The following is a 22,177-nucleotide window of genomic DNA, read 5'->3' on the forward strand; positions in this document are numbered from 1 at the left end:
GCAGATTAATTGTGGAATATACCAAGGAGACTCATCAAGTCCTTTCTGGTTCTGCCTTGCTCTGAACCCACTATCCAACATGCTAAATAATACAAATTATGGATACAATATTACTGGAACATACCAACACAAAATCACACATTTTCTATACATGGATGATCTAAAACTACTGGCAGCAACAAATCAACAACTCAACCAATTACTAAAGATAACAGAAGTATTCAGCAATGGTATAAATATGGCTTTTGGAATAGACAAACGTAAGAAAAACAGCATAGTCAAGGGAAAACACACTAAACAAGAAGATTACATATTGGATAACCACAGCAACTGCATAGAAGCGATGGAAAAAACAGATGCCTATAAAAGACAAAAAATAGGAATAGATAATACAAATATTAAAGAAGAACTAAAAGAAAAATATAGACAAAGACTAACAAAAATTCTGAAAACAGAATTGACAGCAAGAAACAAGACAAAAGCTATAAATACTTATGCTATACCAATATTGACCTACTCATTTGGAGTAGTGAAATGGAGTAACACAGACCTAGAAGCATTCAATACACTTACACGATCACAATGCCAAAAATATAGAATACATCACATACATTCAACAACAGAAAGATTCACATTAAACAGAAAGGAAGGAGGAAGGGGATTTATCGATATAAAAAACCTACATTATGGACAGGTAGACAATTTAAGAAAATTCTTTATAGAACGAGCAGAAACTAGAAAAATACACAAAGCAATCACTCATATAAATACATCGGCTACACCACTACAATTTCATAATCACCTCTACAACCCTTTAGATCACATAACATCAACAGATACGAAGAAAGTAAATTGGAAAAAGGAAACACTACATGGCAAGCACCCGTATCATCTAACACAGCCACACATAGATCAAGACGCATCCAACACATGGCTAAGAAAAGGCAATATATACAGTGAGACGGAAGGATTCATGATTGCAATACAGGATCAAACAATAAACACCAGATACTACAGCAAGCATATTACTAAAGATCCCAATACCACAACAGATAAATGCAGACTTTGTAAACAACAAATAGAAACAGTAGATCACATCACAAGCGGATGTACAATACTAGCAAATTCAGAATACCCCAGAAGACATGACAATGTAGCAAAAATAATGCATCAACAACTTGCCATACAACATAAACTAATAAAACAACACGTTCCCACGTACAAGTATGCACCACAAAATGTACTGGAGAATGATGAATACAAATTATACTGGAACAGAACCATTATAACAGATAAAACAACACCACATAACAAACCTGACATCATACTCACCAATAAAAAGAAGAAATTAACACAACTAATCGAAATATCCATACCCAATACAACAAATATACAGAAGAAAACAGGAGAAAAAATTGAAAAATACATCCATCTGGCTGAGGAAGTCAAGGACATGTGGCATCAGGATAAAGTTGACATTATACCGATTATACTATCAACTACAGGAGTCATGCCACACAATATCCACCAGTACATCAACGCAATACAGCTACATCCAAACTTATATATACAACTACAGAAATCTGTAATTATTGATACTTGTTCAATTACCCGAAAGTTCCTAAATGCAATGTAACATATACCGAACAGTTAAAAGAAAGTCACGCTTGATCAAGATCCGCGTCACTTTCCATTTTTAACCAGACATAACATCTGAGAAAGAAAAGAAATAATAATAATAATAATAATAATAATAATAATAATAATAACCCGTGTGAGGTTGATAGATCCTCCATCGGGCGCCTCCCCAGGTGGCGGATAGGGGAAAGCCTCCCAGATATGGGTGGCACCGAGGAAATCAAATACTCGGGGCGGACCAAAACTATCACATCCTCGAGGATAAGTACCCGGAGTAAAAACCGGCGAAACGAAGAAAACTAACACAAAAGCCCAGACACGTCTGTGTGGTAACCACCAGTACTCTGGCCAGCGTCTGTCACCAATGGTGCGGCTGATACGAGCTCCAGGAACTGAAAATCCCTGGTTCTACCAAACTGGCGCAAGCCAGACGAATTACAAGCATAATGGCAAGTACACCTAAAAACAACATTACCCCAGGTGGACGATCCACCCGTCGCAAGACGGCAACCAGGCACTCGGATTCTGGGGGACCTGGAGATGTACTAAAGGGCGAGTTGGAGGGCTCTGGCAAACTACCCAAGAAAACACACACATACTTTGGCACCTTCAACATACAGACACTAATACAAACGGGAAAATTACACAATCTAACAACGGAACTCACCAGTCAAAAGATCTCGATCCTAGCGCTACAAGAAACAAGATACACGGATTCAGACACAATAGACTACGGAAACTACAGATTCTTCAAGAGTGGAACCAACACGAAAATCGGCAAAGGAGGAGCACTCCTCGGCATGGCCTTCGCAGTAAACAAAAACATCCTAGACTCAGTAAAAGAAGTCAACGCGATCAACAACAGGCTCATGACCATGCGAATCAAACACGCCAACAAGAACTACACCCTCATCAACGTACATGCCCCCACGAACGCAGACAACAAGGACAAACCAGAAGAAACAGACAAATTCTGGGACAAACTCGAAACCACCCTGGCAAAAATACCCCAAGACAACGCGAAAATTCTACTAGGCGATTTCAACGCACAAATCGGCAGAGAAAAACGCTACAGAAAAACAGTAGGAAATTTCCCTGCACACAAATTCACCAACAAAAACGGCACCAGACTGATCGAACTCTGCCAGCAAAACAACCTCAAAATCATGTCAACCTCCCTGATGAAAAAGCCCAAGAAATAAAAGACGTGGCGATCACCAGTCCACTCACTAGGCGAATTCCAGATAGATCACGTGGCAATCTCCTATGAATACCAGAAAGAAATCCACGATGTCCAAGTGAGAAAAGGCGCCAACATAGATTCGGACCACTACCTAACAAGAATCAAAATCAAACTCACACCAAGAAGACAACACAAAAAGAAATTGACCTCACCGAAATTTGATACAAGAAAGATCAGAGAATCGAACATCACAGAACACTGGGAAAAACAAGAGGCGAAAGATTGGACCAGCTTTAAACAAAAAATTGTGAACACAGCCAAAGAACTGATCCCGCTGACTAGAAAACCCAGGCACCCTTGGTGGAACACTACCTGCGAAATCGCCCTACAAAATCGAAGAACAGCTTTCACAAACTACAACAGCAACAAAACACAAGAAACACGGGACAACTTCTATGAAATTCGAAGACAAACATCGAAAACAATAAGACAAGAGAAACGCAAATACATCAACGATCAGCTAAACTCCATCGAAGAAGACTTCAGAAATTTCAACACACGGGATTTCTACAGGACGTTCGCCAACCAAGTCAAAGGATACTCACCACAGAACCTCTGCTTCAGAAAAGAAGACGGAAAACTGGCACTTACCAACAAAGAAAACTGTGAAGAGCTCGCGAAGTACTTTTCAAAATTACTAAATTGCCCGGAACCTAATTCAACCTTCGAACCCCGAGAACCGGCCAACGCACCGGAAGACTCACCATCACCAACAAAAGAAGAAATCCTCCACTGCATAAAGAAACTGAAAAACAACAAGGCAGCCGGTGAAGACGGAATAACGGCAGAACTGCTGAAGAACCTAGGACCAAACTCGCTAAACGAAATCACACAAATCATACAGAACACCTGGACAACCGAAATCATACCTGACGACTGGAAGACCGCACTCATTCACCCGCTACACAAGAAAGGTGACAGGACAGACACAAACAATTATAGAGGAATTTCCCTGCTACCGGTCATCTACAAAATTCTATCAACCTGCCTTCTCACCAGAACGCAAGGACAACTGGAACCCGCCATCTCGGAATACCAAGCGGGTTTCAGACCCAACAGAGCCTGCCCCGAACAAATCTTCAACCTGAAATCAATCATAAAATCCCACATGACAAGCCCCAAAAAAATCATCTGCACTTTCGTCGACTTCAAAAAGGCTTACGACTCGATCGACAGAAAGTCCCTCATCCAAATCCTCAGAGAAAAAGGCCTAGACCAAAAGACCCGAAGACTAATCGAACAGACACTAACCAATACAAAATCCAAAGTCAAATTCATGGGCGAAATCTCGGACCCCTTTGAAATCCACACTGGCCTAAGACAAGGAGATGGACTATCCCCGCTATTGTTCAACATCATCCTGGACAAAGTAATGAGCGAATGGGAAGCTGAAGTCAGGAGACAAAACACCTGGAGACCAGTCACATTAGGAAGGAAAAGACTGGAAATCCCTTACCTAGCATTCGCAGACGACCTAGCGATACTGACCTATGACCCAACATCAGCAAAAACACAGATCGAAATCCTGAAAGAATGCGCCGAGAAAGTCGGCCTACAAATCTCTTTTGAAAAAACGCAAGTCCTAACAAGAGAAGGCGACGACATCACAACCAAGTACGGCAAAATTAAAGGGGTCACACACTTCAGATACCTAGGCGAAATCATCGAACCGACCGGAACAGAGAAACTGGCTTACGAAGACAGACAACAGAAGACACGGAAATCACTAGGCATGGTACGAAACGTCTACAACAAACAATGCATTTCCAGAAACACCAAGATCAGACACTATAACACAGTGATCAAACCCGCCGTACTGTATGCCAGCGAAACACTAGCACTCAACAGGAAAATCAAAATTGAAGAAATCAAAAAAGAAGAACGCAAAATCATGAGGAAAATTTTAGGAGGAAGACCCACACCAGATGGCTACAGACTACAGAAGAACTCAACAGTAGAAGCATATTCGAACATCGAGAACGATATGAGAAAAAGGCACCTTAAATTCTACGGACATTTAGATAGACTCCCTGAAACAAGACTCACCAAGAAAATTCTAGAACACATCAAGACACTTAAAGTCTCGACACCCTGGATGGAAGGAGTCCGAAAAGACCTACAAGCAATTGGCACCACAAACACCACAGACAGAAGCACCTTCCGAAAACACATAGACAATTGGGAAGTAAAGTCAGAAGCGCTAAAACAGCGGACCAAACAAGAATGGTCTGAGGAGAGAAAAGAGGCCCTCTCCAAGAGAATGAAGGAGTACTGGAAGGACAAGAAGAACAAGCCTTCAAAGTCATAAGCTTAACGATTTCCTTTTAGGGAAAATTCGCCAACAATAATAAAATAATAATAATAATAATAATAATAATAAATGTAACAATAATGCACCAGCACTCCTGAAAGAAAGGCTATTGTACAGTAATGGATAGCTTGTCTCCAAAAAGCAAGGTTCTGGGTTCGAGCCTCAGTATGGTACACAGTTTTACTTTGCCAAGAAATTTCAATACAGTGCACATTCCTTTATAGGTGAAAGATTTGTTCTGAAAATAATTCTCTAGGCTCTGGCTACGTCATTTCTTTGAAATGTCCTTTCTTCAATGAGTACTAGCCTAGTAAGATATGCAGGAAAACTCCTGCAAAATTTGGAAAGCAGGAGACGGGCACTGGTATAAGTGAACCTAAGAGGGTGGATTCTGAGTCATGCCTGGGTATCTCAACCAGTAAGAAAATTCCCTTTGAAAAGCAAGGTTCTGAGTTTGGGTCCCAATCCAGCACACAGTTCACTATGTCAGTAAGTTTCAGTATCTCCTCCCTCCCCCCTCTTGCAAGGTGGTATTCTGCCATCCACCAAATTTAGTAATATTCTGGTCTGTTGTTAGGCCACATCTACTCCCAACATTTTGTACTATGTGTTATATCCGGGTGAAAACCACTGATTCAAGACCTACCCCATGCATGCATCTAGCACACCTTGTTCGAGTCCAGTCATAGGTCTGTCCTATTTTGTCAGAGGCAAGAACATTTTTGAAAGCAGGCGTATCACATAAATCATCTCTACTGCAATTTTATGTGGGCATGATTACTAAGTAGCTATCTACCGAAGTGAACCGCCATTGCCAAACTTTGACCAAGCAAAAGCAAACATGCCATTGAGCACAAAATGGGTGCTTCACAAGTCATGCCATCCAAACTCCCCCTCAATACAAGCTACTCTGAATTCCACTGTTGGGAATTATTCATACACTGCCCTTTTTAGTTGCACAGTTCCATGGCCTCAATTTCTGATAGCCCCTATTCCACTCCCTCCTCTATCACTGTTCCCACACTACCCCCCCCCCCCCCCCCCCCAAATCACTGAAAACAGCTCTCCATTGCCTCACTTCAGTTTGATCAATCAGTCTACTGATCTACACCCATACTATTCTTTCTCTGTTTTCCCCCAGCAACAACAGCCTTAACCCACACATTCTATTTCATCATGTATGAGACTTGACTTCCACTGTCTATGATGTATTTGTAAGATGGGCTTATGAGTGACACACTCCTATTCAGTTCCTTTCTTGTCCCAGCCTACATCCCCTAATCCTCAATCAATCCCTCTCCTCCCCATTGTTCCCCTCACCCACTTCACCCAATACAAATTCAGAACACCTCACCAAAGCCTCAATTATATGATAAGTTTTGTTTCTACATCACCCAGGACAACATTTTGTACACCCATTCTATTTTGGGATTTATTCAAAATATGGTAACTGAAACTGCATCTTAACCATGAGGCATGTAAATTCATGCGTATGTGGCAGCTCACGTAACTCATTACCATCACCAACACCATCTCCTTTTCCTTCAGTTCAAGAGATCAGGCTAACTGCCTATTCCTCTTCAAAGGTTATTGTTCATCCCATCTCATTTTGGGTCTATCAGGATTCCTTCCTCCGTTTGGCCTGAATCTCAGCAGCTGTTTCATTGGTCTTTCTTCTAGTATTCTGCTCACATGCTCTTTCCACCTGTTTCTGTATTTCTGTTGTTTTGTTTATCCCTGCAACATTCAGTTTTTCTGTAATTTGTTCATTCCTAATCCTGTCTTGGTGTATGCAATCTTTCACTGTTAATAGAAATCTCATTTCAGCTGCCTATATTTCACTTTTATTCCGCTTTGTGGGAACCCAGGGTTCACACCTATACAGCAGAGACATCACAGAGACTCAAGTATGTAGATGAGAAAATCATAAATTACTTGCCATTACTGCACAATCTCCAGAAAACTTACAGTAAGTAAGACTACTAATTTCAAGAAAATTTGTTACAATAGTTAATAAAGTTTAAGAACTGAGTATTTTTGCAAAGGTCCAAGAAAATTCAAAACGGTTTGAGTATGAGTCTTTTGATAACGCAGTGCAGCCACAGACTAAATAGAAATTTAGTTAGTTTCAAATTTGGTCTCTGTTTTCTGAATTAAGACATTCTGTTTCCTGTATGTTAGGTACGAAAGGTTGGTTAGCTTTTCCCCCAAAATTCCAGAATGTTCCCACTGATGTAAAATTAGGGAATGGTTTACAAAATATAATGACTTTCTTAAACCAAAGAAGAAGTCCATTTTTTCAATTTGCTATTTGGATATGTAAGTGGCCCCTCACACATGAAAGAATAAATTGTATTTCTCATTGATGTTTACATTATCAGTTCCCTTATTTTGTAATATGGTTTTGCTAATGAATATTTCCAATTTGTCTGAAAGATAACCCCACCTCAAAGACATACTGCACTGGCAAATGAGAACAATACTAACATATGACACACTGATATTCATAATCCAACTTGTTATTTCACCATACCCTTATGACTCTTCCCCATTCAATAACTTAATAGTAGATGGACTCATTTATGCTTCCTGTAGCTATATGTTGCCGTAACTGTGCTGGAACACCATATTATTGAACTTCATCATATTTGGCAGTGTTAATAAAAATTTAATTTAATTTAATTTACTAGTTGTTGAGATGAAAGGAATTTTAAATGTTTTTATCAACTACAGTTGATCACAAGTAGTTCCACTTTCCACAAAAAGTGCCACACATTATGCACCCAACTTATACCACAATTTTTTTTTTCAATTGATCTTGTACAGAGTGTATCAAAAAGAATCATCTAACTTGGAACATCTATATTTCTGAAATTAATAAACATATACAATGAATTTTGTTTCTTGATGAACTGGAAACTCAAAAAGCTTTTTTTAATACCTTTTCATATGTGTTCGATGTGGTCCCCCTTGAGATGCACGGCACATGTCAATGCGGTATTCAAGTAGTTCCCACACTGCTGTGAGCAGGTCTTGATTAGCAGCTTCCACTGCCGCTGTTATGCAATGTCTCAGTTCATTCATTGTTGTTGGTAACAGAGGCACACAAACAAAGTCTTTTATAAACCCCCACAAGAAATAATCACATACAGTCAGGTCCAATGAGCTTGGAGGCCAGTAATGTAAGACTGACTCATGTGGTCCACTGGGGCCTATCCATCATTCAGTAATTATTTGATTTAAAAATTCCCATATTTTCATCCTGTTGGTAAAGGAAGTCATTTGAATCAGCCTCCAACTGTGGGAAAAGAAAGTTCTCAAGCATATCGAAATATGTGGTTCCTTTAACAGTATTCTCAGCAAACAAAAATGTACCATGCACCTTTTCCTGTGAAATTGCACAAAATACATTAAATTTTGAAGAGTCCCTCTCACGTTATACAACTTCATGTGGTTGTTCCGTACCCAATATTTTCACATTATGACAGTTCATCTTTCCATTCAAATGGAATGTTGCCTTGTCACTAAACACTAAGTGTGGAAGAAAACTGTCCTCCTCCATCTTTCCAAGCACGAAATTACACAACGCCACTTGTTGTTATTTGTCACCTTCACAAAGAGTTTGCAGTAGCTGAATTGTGTATGTTTCATGTCGACACAACACACGCCAGACAGACATGGGGGGGCATGTCGAGCTGCATGGTGAATGGATTTCTGCGATCTTCTTGTGAAACTATGATGGATGCATTTGACGTCTGTGTCAGACACTCGGGGACAGCCGCGATTTGCCTTTACACAAACAACCTGTTTCTCGGATCTGTTCATGCCATTGATGATGATGTTTGGATCATGGGGGTGCTCAACTGCGCATTTCTCAGTGCCTGTACAAATTTCCAACCTTTGCTCAGTCCAATCTCGCCACCTGCATGAATGATGATGACAACACAAACACCTTGTCATCTCGGTTCATGCCATTGTCTAATGCTCTGTGCTGTAGGCGTATTCATTCCATACCTAGTACAAAAGTCACACTGAACAGTTATTACTGAGCCACACTGCACAAAACTTAGAACACAAAACGCTTTCTGTTGTCCTGACACCATTTTTACTAGAACGGATGTGGGTGCACACAGTTGCTACCTAGTGGGAACCATGTAAAACTTGAGTGTCTGCTCTTTCCAACAATACGTTGTTCACGCACATATCTCAAATAACATAATAATTATTATTTTTTTAAAGTCGGATGATTCTTTTTGATAACTCCTGGTTTTTATTTCCAACTCAGATTTAATACAATGTTTTAGCTTGTCAAATGACTCTATTTTGCAGTATCAATTGTTCTTTAAACAAAATTTCTTCCAACTGCTGCCAAAGGACAGTTGATAGGTAAAAATTCCCTGACTGTCTTTATGCAAAAGCTGTATATGGAGAGTAACACATCTCCATCTCATCTACATCCATAATCTGCAAATCACTGTGGAGTGCATGGCAGAGGTTATCTACCACTGAACCACATGTTAGTGTTTCTTTCTGTTTCATTCACATCTGTAATGTTGAAAGAGTGCTTAAACGCCTCTGTGGGTGATCATTTGTGCTACTCTCCTTTTGATATCATGAATATCTGCTGCATGGTATCTGTCACCCACAATAGAGCTGTATTCTAGGATGAACCACACAGGTCCATTATAAACAATCTTCTTTGTAGACTGCCCGATTTTCCGTATTGTAAGGCTGGATCAAGAAAAGCTTCAGATGATGTTAGAACAGAATGGTTCCATACATTTTTCGAATTTTGTCATATTCATACATTAGTTTTAAAAAAGTACATTTTAACTTGTAAATATTAACCTGTAAAAATATACCTAAAAATATGCATTTGACAAAACATATAGATATGACGGGCATTTATTTACATTATGAACTGCTCCAAGAGCTATCTCAGCTTATTTAGTTTCTACAAATTACATTTTATGCAACTGTGGATAATCTTCTCAATGTATTCTTAATTTTTTCTCTTTTTATAATCTAATAGCATGGCATCAATTCACTGACTTGGTACTACAAATCAGTATTTAAATGACCAGTTACGTATTAGAATGGAAATACTTATTACCTCAAAAGTGTAGTGCTGAACTGGATGGAACACCCCAAACCAGAAATCATTCACTAATTTATGCACATTCTTGACAGCATTAGCTTGAGACAGACTTACTTCAAGACAACTCTGCATCACTTGGTATTTCTGCAATACTTTTGAGAAATTATGCTTTCTACTTAGATCCCACAACTTTTTTAATGCTACCTGTAATGAAGATTTTTTAGTGACTAACACCTGATCTGTCACTGAGGTCAAAAATAGCACAGAGCAGTACAATGAAGCTAAGGAAAATAAATAGCAAAATACAGACACAAATACAAAACAATTACATGTACAATGTACTAATAAACTAAAATAAAGCAACACAATATTTAACATTATAATGAAGCTACTTTACACAAGAGAAGAGGTGGAACTAGATATAAAACTGAGGATTTAGCCGGTGTGTTTACATAAACACACCGGCTAAATACACAATTCTGCCAGCATGAGAGTTTTCAATTTAGCTTGTGTGCCCGTTGATGATGGAACACATTTACTATTTAGTGAGTTGTCCCTTTACTCATAAATTATTTAATTAAGTACGGCAGGTTCAACATATGTGTCCTGAAATGAAATGATGGTGTGCCATTCATGGCTAGGAGCCCCACCTGGGGAAGTTTGGTCGCCAAGCTGTAAGTCTTTTCAGTTGATGTCACATTGGGCGAGTTACATGTCAATGATGATGAAATGATGGTAACACAACACTCAGTCCCCATGGAGAAAATCTCCAACCCAGACAGTTGGTTGGTTGGCTGGTTGATTTTTTTTTGGGGGGGGGGGGGGGGGGGGGAGGGGATCAAACAGCGAGGTCATCTGTCCCATTAGATTAGAGAAGGATTGGGAAAGTAGACACCTGTGCCCTTTCAAAGGGACCATCCTGGCATTTGCCTGAAGTGATTTAGGGAAATCACAGAATACCTAAACCAGATTGGCTAAACTCAGGTTTGAACCCAACTGGTAACTGAACCCACACCTACTGCATGGCAGATAGCTTAGCTGACCGCTCAGCTAAGGGGGTGGACATGTACTGTCATAAATCCCTCATGGTATTCTCCCAGTTGTATATTTAACGGTGAGAAGTAAGCCCATGTAAGAGGAGCAGTGGTATCTGATAGGATATATGGTGAGAAAACAGAAGAAAGTGTAGAGTGGTGAGAGGGATGAATGGGACAGGTGGAGGGTTGGAAAGACAATGATGGGATAGAGAAAGAAGCAATATTCAGGATCAGGTTAGGTAATAAGCATGCTGACGGGAACACAAAAGAGAAAAATGTAGGGACAAATAAAGAATAAGAGTGGCCATAACAAAGCCCAGATTTAAATGGAACTGAAAATCTGTAAAACAGTACCAATAAATACACTGACTGCTCTAAACAGAAAGTATTGAAGAATTTTGGATGGGTGTATTAAAAATTAATATTCAGCTCCTGAAAATAAGTGTAGATACCTGTATTTGATGAGTTAAATGAGTAGAAGATGTCAAACACTGCTGAATAACAAAGAGTTCCCTACAAAGTACTAGTATAAACTGTGGTAAATTTGTTTAAGTGACTATAATTTTGATCCAAAGAAAAATGACTTCTGTAATTGTTGTAACACTATACAGTGAGCATACATAATTTAACAGCATACATCTGCACAGCCGGCCTAAAGAAGCCACCTCACTCGGCACAGACAGCACAGCTCGTGCTGCACCATGTGCAAACAGGATATATAAGTCGGCACACTAGGCCCTCAACTACCTTAATGTTTCGGTGACTAAGGAACATTTCACTGTTAAACAGCACATTTATGAAACACACTATTTCATGTTCTTGTTCTTATTGCAATATCCTTCAGTGTGTCTGTATTTGTCTTTATGTGTAAGCGAATTAAAGTTGTGTTGGTGCAACATTACAAAGCTTTATTTGAACTAATGTAAATACACGCAATCATCCATATTTCCCACTAGGCAACAGTATCACTAGCAAAAGAGCTGAGAGTGCTACTGACACCATCTAATGGCAGATGTGCAAACCATACATGTGACCAAATGTATACAAAGAACAACAAGACACTTCAGTAAAGTATGTGAACAGTTTGTATATTGTGAGTGCATACTGTAGAAAGATATACAAGGGTGGTGGTGTAGGTATTTGTGTTGGAAATAACATTCAGTGTGAAAACATAGATTTGGGTTGAGGAGCTGGACATGGAGATGGCATTTGAATCAGCAGCAGTAAAAAAGAAGATTGGCAAAAACAGCTGAAAATTGTTGGCCTGTACCTTAATTTGGTACTTGCTCTTTCAGTATTTGATCTGTTTATACATGTTTTTAGGTTATCCAAGTCTGCACAACGTGATCGCGACTCTTAAATAGATGTATTTGGTCTCTGTTTTCTATGTAGATCAACCTGAAGATGCCTAAATTGGCGAAAAGCATAGTTGAAAAATAAAAAAAAATTAAAAAAAAAAAAAAACTAAAATTGCAACCAAGACTGTTTTTAACCAATAATATTTACTTACTAAAACATCTCTCAAATGTAACAACTCCTCCTGTCCTTTAATGAGTGTACTACGGATTAATTCACATGAATTTGCAAAATGGGGTTGAAATTTGTGGTGTGGCACCTATAGTCTATATGGGTAGGACATTCAAGCTTCTAAAGAGAGCAGTTAGGATAACTACTAACACAAGCAAAGACCAGTCCTGTTGGGAATCATCTTCTTCATCTTCTTCTTCTTCTTCTTCTACTATTACTATTACTACTACTACTACTACTAATACTAATACTACTACTTCCTAAAACATTTCTGCTTATGCAGGTCATTCAATGTAGGGAATGGAATACTTTATAAATTATAATTTACTGACTGTGTATTCATTGTATGTCCTTAATGCCATAATGTTTGTAAAATAGAATGATGAAATAAGCGTAATGAAAAGAGGAAGTCATAATTACAATACACAAAACAGGTGTGATTATAATAGAATACTGAGTAATAAATGAGCTACAGCTAACTGGCCACTTGAAGCTGGAAGACAGTTCTGTAGTCAGGGTGTAAAACTAGTTCGCGTCCGTAGTGTAACACTACACGCGCACCCCGGGTAACGCTAAATGAACTAGCACATACTGTCAGTCAGATAATCTGAGGATTTCCTGACTACAAGACACTTTCAGTAAGAGTTATGTCACCAGACAGACCAAACGGCCCTTCTCAGGTCCCTCTGACCAGGAAACTCAGACCCGTGGTTCGAATTTGTCACATAAACATAGAAGGCATAAGCTATGCTAAGTGCCAGTTTCTATCAAAACTATTAAAAAATGACAACATTGACTTGGTTGCTATACAGGAAACTCATTGTGATACAGTACAACAACTAAATAAAAGGGGCAAAATACCAGGCTATGAACTGTTGGGAGCGACCTATCATAGGTCTTATGGAGTAGCCACATATGTCAAACAAGATATTGAAAACGGTTTCCTAATTTCTACATCCACCAACGAAGACATTCATAACGTTGTCACAAAAATCGGAAGCATTTCTGTCTCCAATATTTATAAGCCACCTGCTACACCTTGGCCAGCCCACATTCTTCAAACTCAGCCACATCCTGCTGCATACTTTGGGGATCATGAACAGTGGAAGTATAAAGACAATGATGCAAATGGAGAAGCACTAGCAAAATGGGCAAAGACGAATACTTATACCATGTATTCGATGCTAAGGATCGATTTACTTTTAGATCAGCTGCTTGGAGACAGGAATACAACCCTGACCTGTGTTTCGTCTCGTGCAACAACAGACACCAACCTCTCATGGCCTCGTGTAGAGTTCTGTCCGACTTTCCGCACAGTCAACACTGTCCAATCATAGTAGAGGTAGGAACTCAAATTCCCCTAATTACCTGTATTCCTCGCCCACGATGGAATTTTAAAAAAGCCAATTGGATTGGGTTCTCCACAGATCTGGACAAATGTTTGGGATGGATACCACCTACTAGCAAAAATTACCAAAGATTTGTTGGTGCCATGATAAGCACGGCCAAGAAGCACATACCAAGAGGGTACCGCAAAGAATACATCCCTGGATGGTACCAAACCAGCGAAGAACTATACCAGAGCTTCCTTGAATCTGGAGATCAGGAAATAGCGGATGAACTGCTTCATAGCTTGGGCCACAAGACAAAAGTGGACGGAAACTGTAGAAAGCCTCAATTCCCAAACATCTAGCAGGCAAGCATGGTCACTGCTGAGAAAACTAGGTAGCAGCCCACTAGCACAATGACAAAAAGCAGCTGTAAGGCCAAATGCCATAGCTGCACATCTAGTTAACACGTCTAGAACACCAAAAGATAAAACTCATACAATCCAAGTGAAGCGAGAACTCAAAATCTTAAAACATGAAGCCACAGAAACTGAACACTCTCGCCCTTACTCTAGCGAAGACATAGAAGATGTCAAACCAACAAAGGCACCAGGTTTCGACAACGTTCACCCTGAATTCATAATAAACTGTGGCAAGTATACAAAAGCATGGCTGGCTCAATTTTTCACAAACACAATGCAAACTGGCAATATCCCACAAGAACTCAAACGATCTAAGGTAATAGCTATTCTAAAGCCTGGGAAGCCAGCTGACAACCCAAAAAGCTACAGTCCAATTGCCCTGCTGTCTGTAATTTACAAATTACTAGAGAGGCTTATATATAACAGAATTAGCCCAGAATTGTTCAGGTCGATCCCAGTTGAACAGGCAGGCTTTCGGCCAGGTGTTGTCACTCACTACTTACATTGAGGTGGGATTCCAGAGAAAATTGAAAACATCAGTCGCCTTTATTGACCTCTCAGCAGCTTAAGACACTGTGTGGAGAGAAGGCATCATGTACAAAATTCTTTGAGTAATTCCTTGCAAATCTATAGCACACTTAATAGACAGCATGCTCAATGATAGGGTGTTCCAAATAAGTATGGACACTGACTACAGCTCCATCAGAAAACTAATGAATGGCTTACCACAAGGATCAGTGCTTGCACCACTGCTGTTTAGACTCTATATTGCAGACCTGCCGGAAACACAATCAAGAAAGTTTGGGTATGCTGACGATTGGGACCTTGCTACAAGATGTAGCACAATTGAAGCATCTGAGGATATCCTAACAAAAGACCTGAAGATAATGGGTGAATATTTCCGTAAGTGGAGACTTCAACCAAATGCTTCCAAAACAGAGGTTAGTTGCTCCATCTCAACAACAAACTCGCTGGAAAGGAACTCAACATTCGATTTGAAAACACCGTTCTCAGGCATAATAAAACTCCGAAGTTCTTGGGCATGATGCTGGACAGAACACTATCTTTTAAAGAGTACCTAACAAAGACTGCCGAAAAATTAAAGACAAGAAACAACATTATTCAAAAGCTCTGTGGTACTACTTGGGGAGCAACGGCCTCCACTCTCCGCACCTCTGCTTTAGCAATTGTATTCTCGGCTGCCGAATACTGTGCTCCAATTTGTCTTAACAGCCCACACGTAAAAAAGGTGGATGTCCAGTTCCATAACACTCTAAAGATGATTTCTGGAGTAATTAAACCCACTCCAATGCAATGGCTCCCAATATTAAGCCACATCTCGCCGCCACACCTGCGACGTACTGACACCCTTGTACGTGAATACAAAAACATCATGGGAAATCGAAGCCTGCCAATCCACCAAGACATTGAGGCTGCAAACACTAATCGGCTTTGATCTAGGAACCCGCCAACAAAAACAGCAAGGAACTGTGTACAAGGTTTCTGTATCACAAACGTATGGTCTGAAAAATGGAACGCATGGCAAAATCATAACATGCCTTGTGTCACACAAAAGCCACCTGGTTTTGACCAACCATGCAAAACGTGGTCCATTCTAAATAGGATTAGAACTCGTCATGGCAGATGTGCTTACTCCCTGTATAAATGGGGTAAAATACCATCCCCTCAGTGTGACTGCAGAGAAAGTCAGACCATCAGCCACATTGTTGAAGAGTGTTCCAGAAGAGCCTATAATGGGAGCCCCGACGACTTCCTGCTCGCAACTCCAGAGTCGATAGATTATATTAATAGACTTGATGTCTGTTTATAATCCGTAAACTTTTTTATATTAGTAATGTTGGTTTGCAATTATTAACATTTGTTATATTAGCGATTTCTCTGTTTGTTTCTTATATGTCTGTATTGCCATATGATAAATAAATAAAATAAAAAGTTCTGTAGTAGGTTACCAAATAATATAAAGTGACTTCACAGCTATCTTTTTACGGACAAATTGAAACAGTTATTAACTGAGAGATGTTTATATTCACAGATTAATCAATAGTTCTACTTATATATACAGCAGCATATTAGTGGTGGTAAATGTTTACATAATATTACGAGGGGCACTCGGTAATTAAATAGCCGAATTGATGCAGAAAAACAATGTGTGTTTTTACAAAGTGAAACTTTACTTCTTCTCAATATAAACTGCCACGAATATTAATATACTTATACCAATGATGAAGCATTTTTTTATACCTGATGCAAAGAAGTCTTTGTCTTATTGTCTGAGACACTTTCACACAACCTCCTTGTTGTTTGCCTCCTTGAGTGGACCAAACAAACAAAAATGTGAAAGGGCCAAACCTAGACTGTAGGCAGGATGAGGTAGTATCTCCCAAGGTTTTTTTTGTTTTTTTATTTTTTATTTATTTATTTATTTATTTATTTGGGTCAGCTGGGTCATATGAGGGTAAACATTGTCATATAGCAACATCACAACTTTTCTTTGAGATCCATAAAGTATTTGCCTCACTGCTGGCTTTGTTTTGTTCAGCAGTATGTCTGATTAGTAGGCACTGTTTATTGTCTGCTGATCTTCCAAATAATCAAACAAGATAATACCTTGGGTATCCCAAAAGGTGGTCAAACATGACATTTCCCAATGATTCTTGCCTTCTGAATTTCTTTCAGACTGGTGATATGGTGTGCTTCCGTTCCATGCTTTGCCTCTTGCACACGGGTTCAAGATGGTGACCCCAATTTTCAACAGACATTAAAATCTAGTTTTGAATGCAGTAATCCTCCCTCACACAGCATTCTTTGAAATCTGTACATACTCTGAGTCTTCTTTTCTTGCATTGTTGCATTAACTCTTTTGGGATTCATCTTACACGTTTTGCTGTACTTGAGCTTGTCACTGATATGTTATGAACTATGCCAACACTTACTGCAACTGTTTTTGCTACGTGTTCAATTGCAACATGTTGGTCTTCATGAGTAATGTTGTTCATGCAGGTTTCAAGTGAAGGAATTGACACTTCAACTGGCCAACCAAGACAATTCTTGTCAATCATTGAGGTTTTACCATTTTTGGATTGTTCTACCCATTTATAAAAATTTCTGCAATTCACACCACTTTCACTATTCATACCACTTACACTACAATGTAAAATCATACAAGAAAAGATTTTAGCTGGTTTTTCACCTTTAGAAAAAAAAAATCATTGACCATTGTTCAACAAATGTAGAAGCTTCTACATCTACATCTATACTCTGCAAACTACCGTGAGGTGCATGGCAGAGAGTACATCCCACTCTGCCAGTTACAAGTGTTTCTACCTATTCCATTCATATATGGAGCATGGGAAGAATGATTATTTGAATGCCTCTGTGAATTCAGTAATTATTCTAATTTATCCTCACGATACCTATGTGAGGGATACATAGGGTGTTGTAGAATAGCCCCGGAGTAATCATTTAAAGCTGGTTCTTGAAACTTTGTTAATTGACTTTCTTGGGATAGTTTACGTCTATCTTCAAGAGTCTTCCATTTCAGTTCCTTCAGTATCTCTGTGACACACACCCACGGATTAAACAAACCTGTGACCATTTGTGCTGCCATTCTCTATATATATCCCCTGTTAGTCCTATTTGGTATGGATCCCACACATTTGAGCAATACTCTAGAACTGTTTGCACGAGTGATTTGTAAGCAATCTCCTTTGTAGACAGATTGCTCTTCCCCAGTATTCTACCAATAAACTGAAGTCTACCAGCTGCTTTACCCACGATTGACCATATGCTGTCATTCCATTTCACAGCACTACGAAGTGTTGCACCCAGGTATTTGTATGAGTTGGCTGATTGCATCGGTGACTCATTGATATTATAGTCATAGGGAACCACATTTTTTTCATTTTGTGATGTGCAAAATTTTACATTTCTGAACATTCACAGCAATTTACCAATCTCTACACCGTGTTCAAATCTTATCAAGATCTGACTGAATACTTATGCAGCTTCTTTCAGACAGCAATTCATTATAGATAACTGCATCATCTGCAAAAAGCCTGATTTTACTATTAATATTATCTTCAAGGTCATTAATATACAATATGAACAGCAAGGGTCCCAACACAGTTCCCTGGGGCACACCCGAAGTTACTTCTACATCTGATGATGACTCTCCACCCAAAATAACATGCCCTGTCCTCCCTACCAAAAAGTCCTCAGTCCAGTCACAAATTTCATTTGACACCCCATATGATCATACTTTCGACAATAAAAGTCAAATGCTTTTCAGAAATCAAGAAATACTGCATCTACCTGGTTGTCTTGATCCACAGCATTCAGTATGTCATATGAGAAAAGTGTGAATTGGATTTCACATGATCGATGTTTTCGAAATCCCTGTTGGTTGGCACTGAGGAGGTCATTCTGTTCAAGATACCTCTTTATGTTTGAGCTCAGAGTAAGTTCTAAGATTCTACAACAAATTGATGTCAAGGACATTGGACGGTAGTTTTGTGGATCACTTCTACTGCCCTTCTTGTAGACAGGTGTGACCCGTGCCTTTTTCCAAGAACTGAGCAATTCTCAGCTCATCCCATTGATGTTAACCTCCTACAAATATTTCATTTCTATATAGCTTCCATGGACTTTGTCACGGTAAGCACGTTCCAGGCAACGTCAGGGATTGCTCCCGCACATGTATCATGTAGTACGGATCTTTATCTCCAGGAACTATATTGCTTTCTGTTCTTGGTTAAGTAACAAACAGTTGTTATTGCTAATTGTGCATTTATTGCAATTCTTGGTAACGGACAGAAAAAAATGGCAATGATGCTGCTTCTCTCGTGTGTAGTAGTGCATCTTGCTGGAGCACTGTCGCTCCATTTATTCTAAGTTGTTTATGTGGGCTTTCAAACAGATAGATGTTCATGTGTGTAACAATTCATCACATTGGAGCAGCTTCTTCATACTTACTGTGTCCAACTGTGTACCTGATAAGTATTGTTATACCATAAAATGAGCATGTCCAACTGTGTACTTGAGAAGGGCTTAGCAGTTGAGTTCAACTTGTGTATCATTTTGATTGTTAAGCTGGCATCACAAGTAGACGTGATTTCTTGAATCAATTTCTTAACATTTTTTCTCTCTTTCTCTATGTTGTTTGGGCTGTACCTTTGTGCGTTTGTTACAATATCAGTTACCTTAATTGATGTTAGCCTGCATTGTTTTCACTGGTTACTTAGTGTGATTGTCATACTTCTATGTAAGCTCAGGTTCTACTGTAACTAGCAATGTGTTATTTCCGATTCTCAAACTTAGGGTCAACTTCTAGATCCTCTGACAATGTACTACCATGTTAAATTTGCGAGTGTCTTTTGTTTACCATTTCTATGCTGACCCTGTCAAGTCGCCCCTTCTTCAGGTTCCCATTCCCACTGTTGTTCTCCCCATTGCTCCGCTGACCACCAGTTGTTCCTCTGTCTTGGCGTGACAAGAGTTCTTGTCTGCGATCATCTCACCCAGAATGGTGCCTTCCTTCCCTTCTCCTGCAGTACATGCAGGCGAACACCACTGGTGCTGCTGCCACTCTACCAAGCCTCTTAGTTTTCAGGTGTGGGTAGTGCTCCTTTGGTACATGCTGCACTCAGCTCTCCTTGTCTCTCCTGGGTCCCTCGGCCTTGTGCAGCCAGTGCCCCACAGTGGCACCTTGGAGCCTCCATTTTGTGCACCCACTGCTAATCTGGGTTCTTCCAAGCCTTGGGTTGTGCCTTCATGAAAATTTCACTGCAAGCCCTACCTACACCAGCTCTTCCTGTTGAGCCCTTTAGTGGCCAATTGGCCTTCTCTGTATGCTGATGCTAGGTGCTTCCCTTTTGGTGACATTGTTTTCCTGTTTCATGATGCAGTTTACTGTTTCTATGCTGACCCTGTCAAGTCACCCCTTCTTCAGGTTCCCATTCCCACTGTTGTTCTCCCCATATCAAGAGCTCAGATGGAAACCCAGTTCTAAGCAAAGAAGGGAAAGCGGAAAGTTGGAAGGAATATATAGAGGGTCTATACAGGGGCGATGTTCTTGAGGACAATATTATGGAAATGGAAGAGGATGTAGATGAAGATGAAATGGGAGATATGATACTGCGTGAAGAGTTTGACAAAGCACTGAAAGACCTAAGTCGAAACAAGGCCTCAGGGTAGACAACATTCCATTAGAACTACTGACAGCCTTGGGAGAGCCAGTCCTGACAAAACTCTACCATCTGGTGAGCAAGATGTATGGGACAGGCGAAATTCCCTCAGACTTCAAGAAGAATATAATAATTCCAATCCCAAAGAAAGCAGGTGTTGACAGATGTGAAAATTACCGAACTATCAGTTTAATAAGTCACAGCTGCAAAATACTGGCGCGAATTCTTCACAGACGAATGGAAAAACTTGTAGAAGCTGACCTCAGGGAAGATCAGTTTGGATTCCGTAGAAATGTTGGAACACGTGAGGCAATACTGACCCTATGACTTATCTTAGAAGAAAGATTCAGGAAAGGCAAACCTACGTTTCTAGCATTTGTAGACTTAGAGAAAGCTTTTGACAATGTTGACTGGAATACTCTCTTTCAAATTCTGAAGGTGGCAGGGGTAAAACACAGGGAGCGAAAGGCTATTTACAATTTGTACAGAAACCAGACGGCAGTTATAAGAGTCAAGGGGCATGAAAGGGAAGCAGTGGTTGGGAAGGGAGTGAGACAGGGTTGTAGCCTCTCCCCGATGCTATTCAATCTGTATACTGAGCAAGCAGTAAAGAAAACAAAAAAAAAGTTCGGAGTAGGTATTAAAATCCGTGGAGAAGAAATAAAAACTTTGAGGTTTGCCGATGACATTGTAATTCTGTCAGACACAGCAAAGGACTTGGAAGAGCAGTTGAACGGAATGGACAGTGTCTTGAAAGGAGGGTATAAGATGAACATCAACAAAAGCAAAACAAGGATAATGGAATGTAGTCGAATTAAGTCGGGTGATGCTGAGGGAATTAGATTAGGAAATGAGACACTTAAAGTAGTAAAGGAGTTTTGCTATTTGGGGAGCAAAATAACTGATGATGGTCGAAGTAGAGAGGATATAAAATGTAGACTGGCAATGGCAAAGAATGCGTTTCTGAAGAAGAGAAATTTGTTAACATTGAGTATTGATTTAAGCATCAGGAAGTCGTTTCTGAAAGTATTTGTATGGAGTGTGGCCACGTACGGAAGTGAAACATGGATGATAAATAGTTTAGACAAGAAGATAATGTGGTGCTACAGAAGAATGCTGAAGATTAGATGGGTAGATCACATAATTAATGAGGAGGTATTGAATAGGATTGGGGAGAAGAGGAGTTTGTGGCACAACTTGACTAAAAGAAGGGATCGGTTGGTAGGACATGTTCTGAGGCATCAAGGGATCACCAATTTAGTTCTGGAGGGCAGCATGGAGGGTAAAAATCATAGAGGGAGACCAAGAGATGAATACACTAAGCAGATTCAGAAGGATGTAGGCTGCAATACGTACTGGGAGATAAAGAA

General features: G+C 39.7%; 1 protein-coding gene across 1 annotated transcript in view; it reads right to left on the bottom strand.

The window, feature by feature from the left end:
* The window catches only part of LOC124619696 (probable methyltransferase TARBP1), a 134,174-nt gene that overhangs the window by 72,371 nt on the left and 39,626 nt on the right, over positions 1 to 22,177 (bottom strand). Inside the window, exon 7 of the mRNA XM_047146251.1 lies at positions 10,306 to 10,494. Within this exon, the coding sequence (XP_047002207.1) occupies positions 10,306 to 10,494 (189 nt within the window). The remainder of the gene's footprint in view (positions 1 to 10,305; positions 10,495 to 22,177) is intronic.

Source organism: Schistocerca americana, chromosome 6 (assembly GCF_021461395.2).
Source record: "Schistocerca americana isolate TAMUIC-IGC-003095 chromosome 6, iqSchAmer2.1, whole genome shotgun sequence".
Classification (NCBI taxonomy): Eukaryota; Metazoa; Arthropoda; class Insecta; order Orthoptera; family Acrididae; genus Schistocerca; species Schistocerca americana.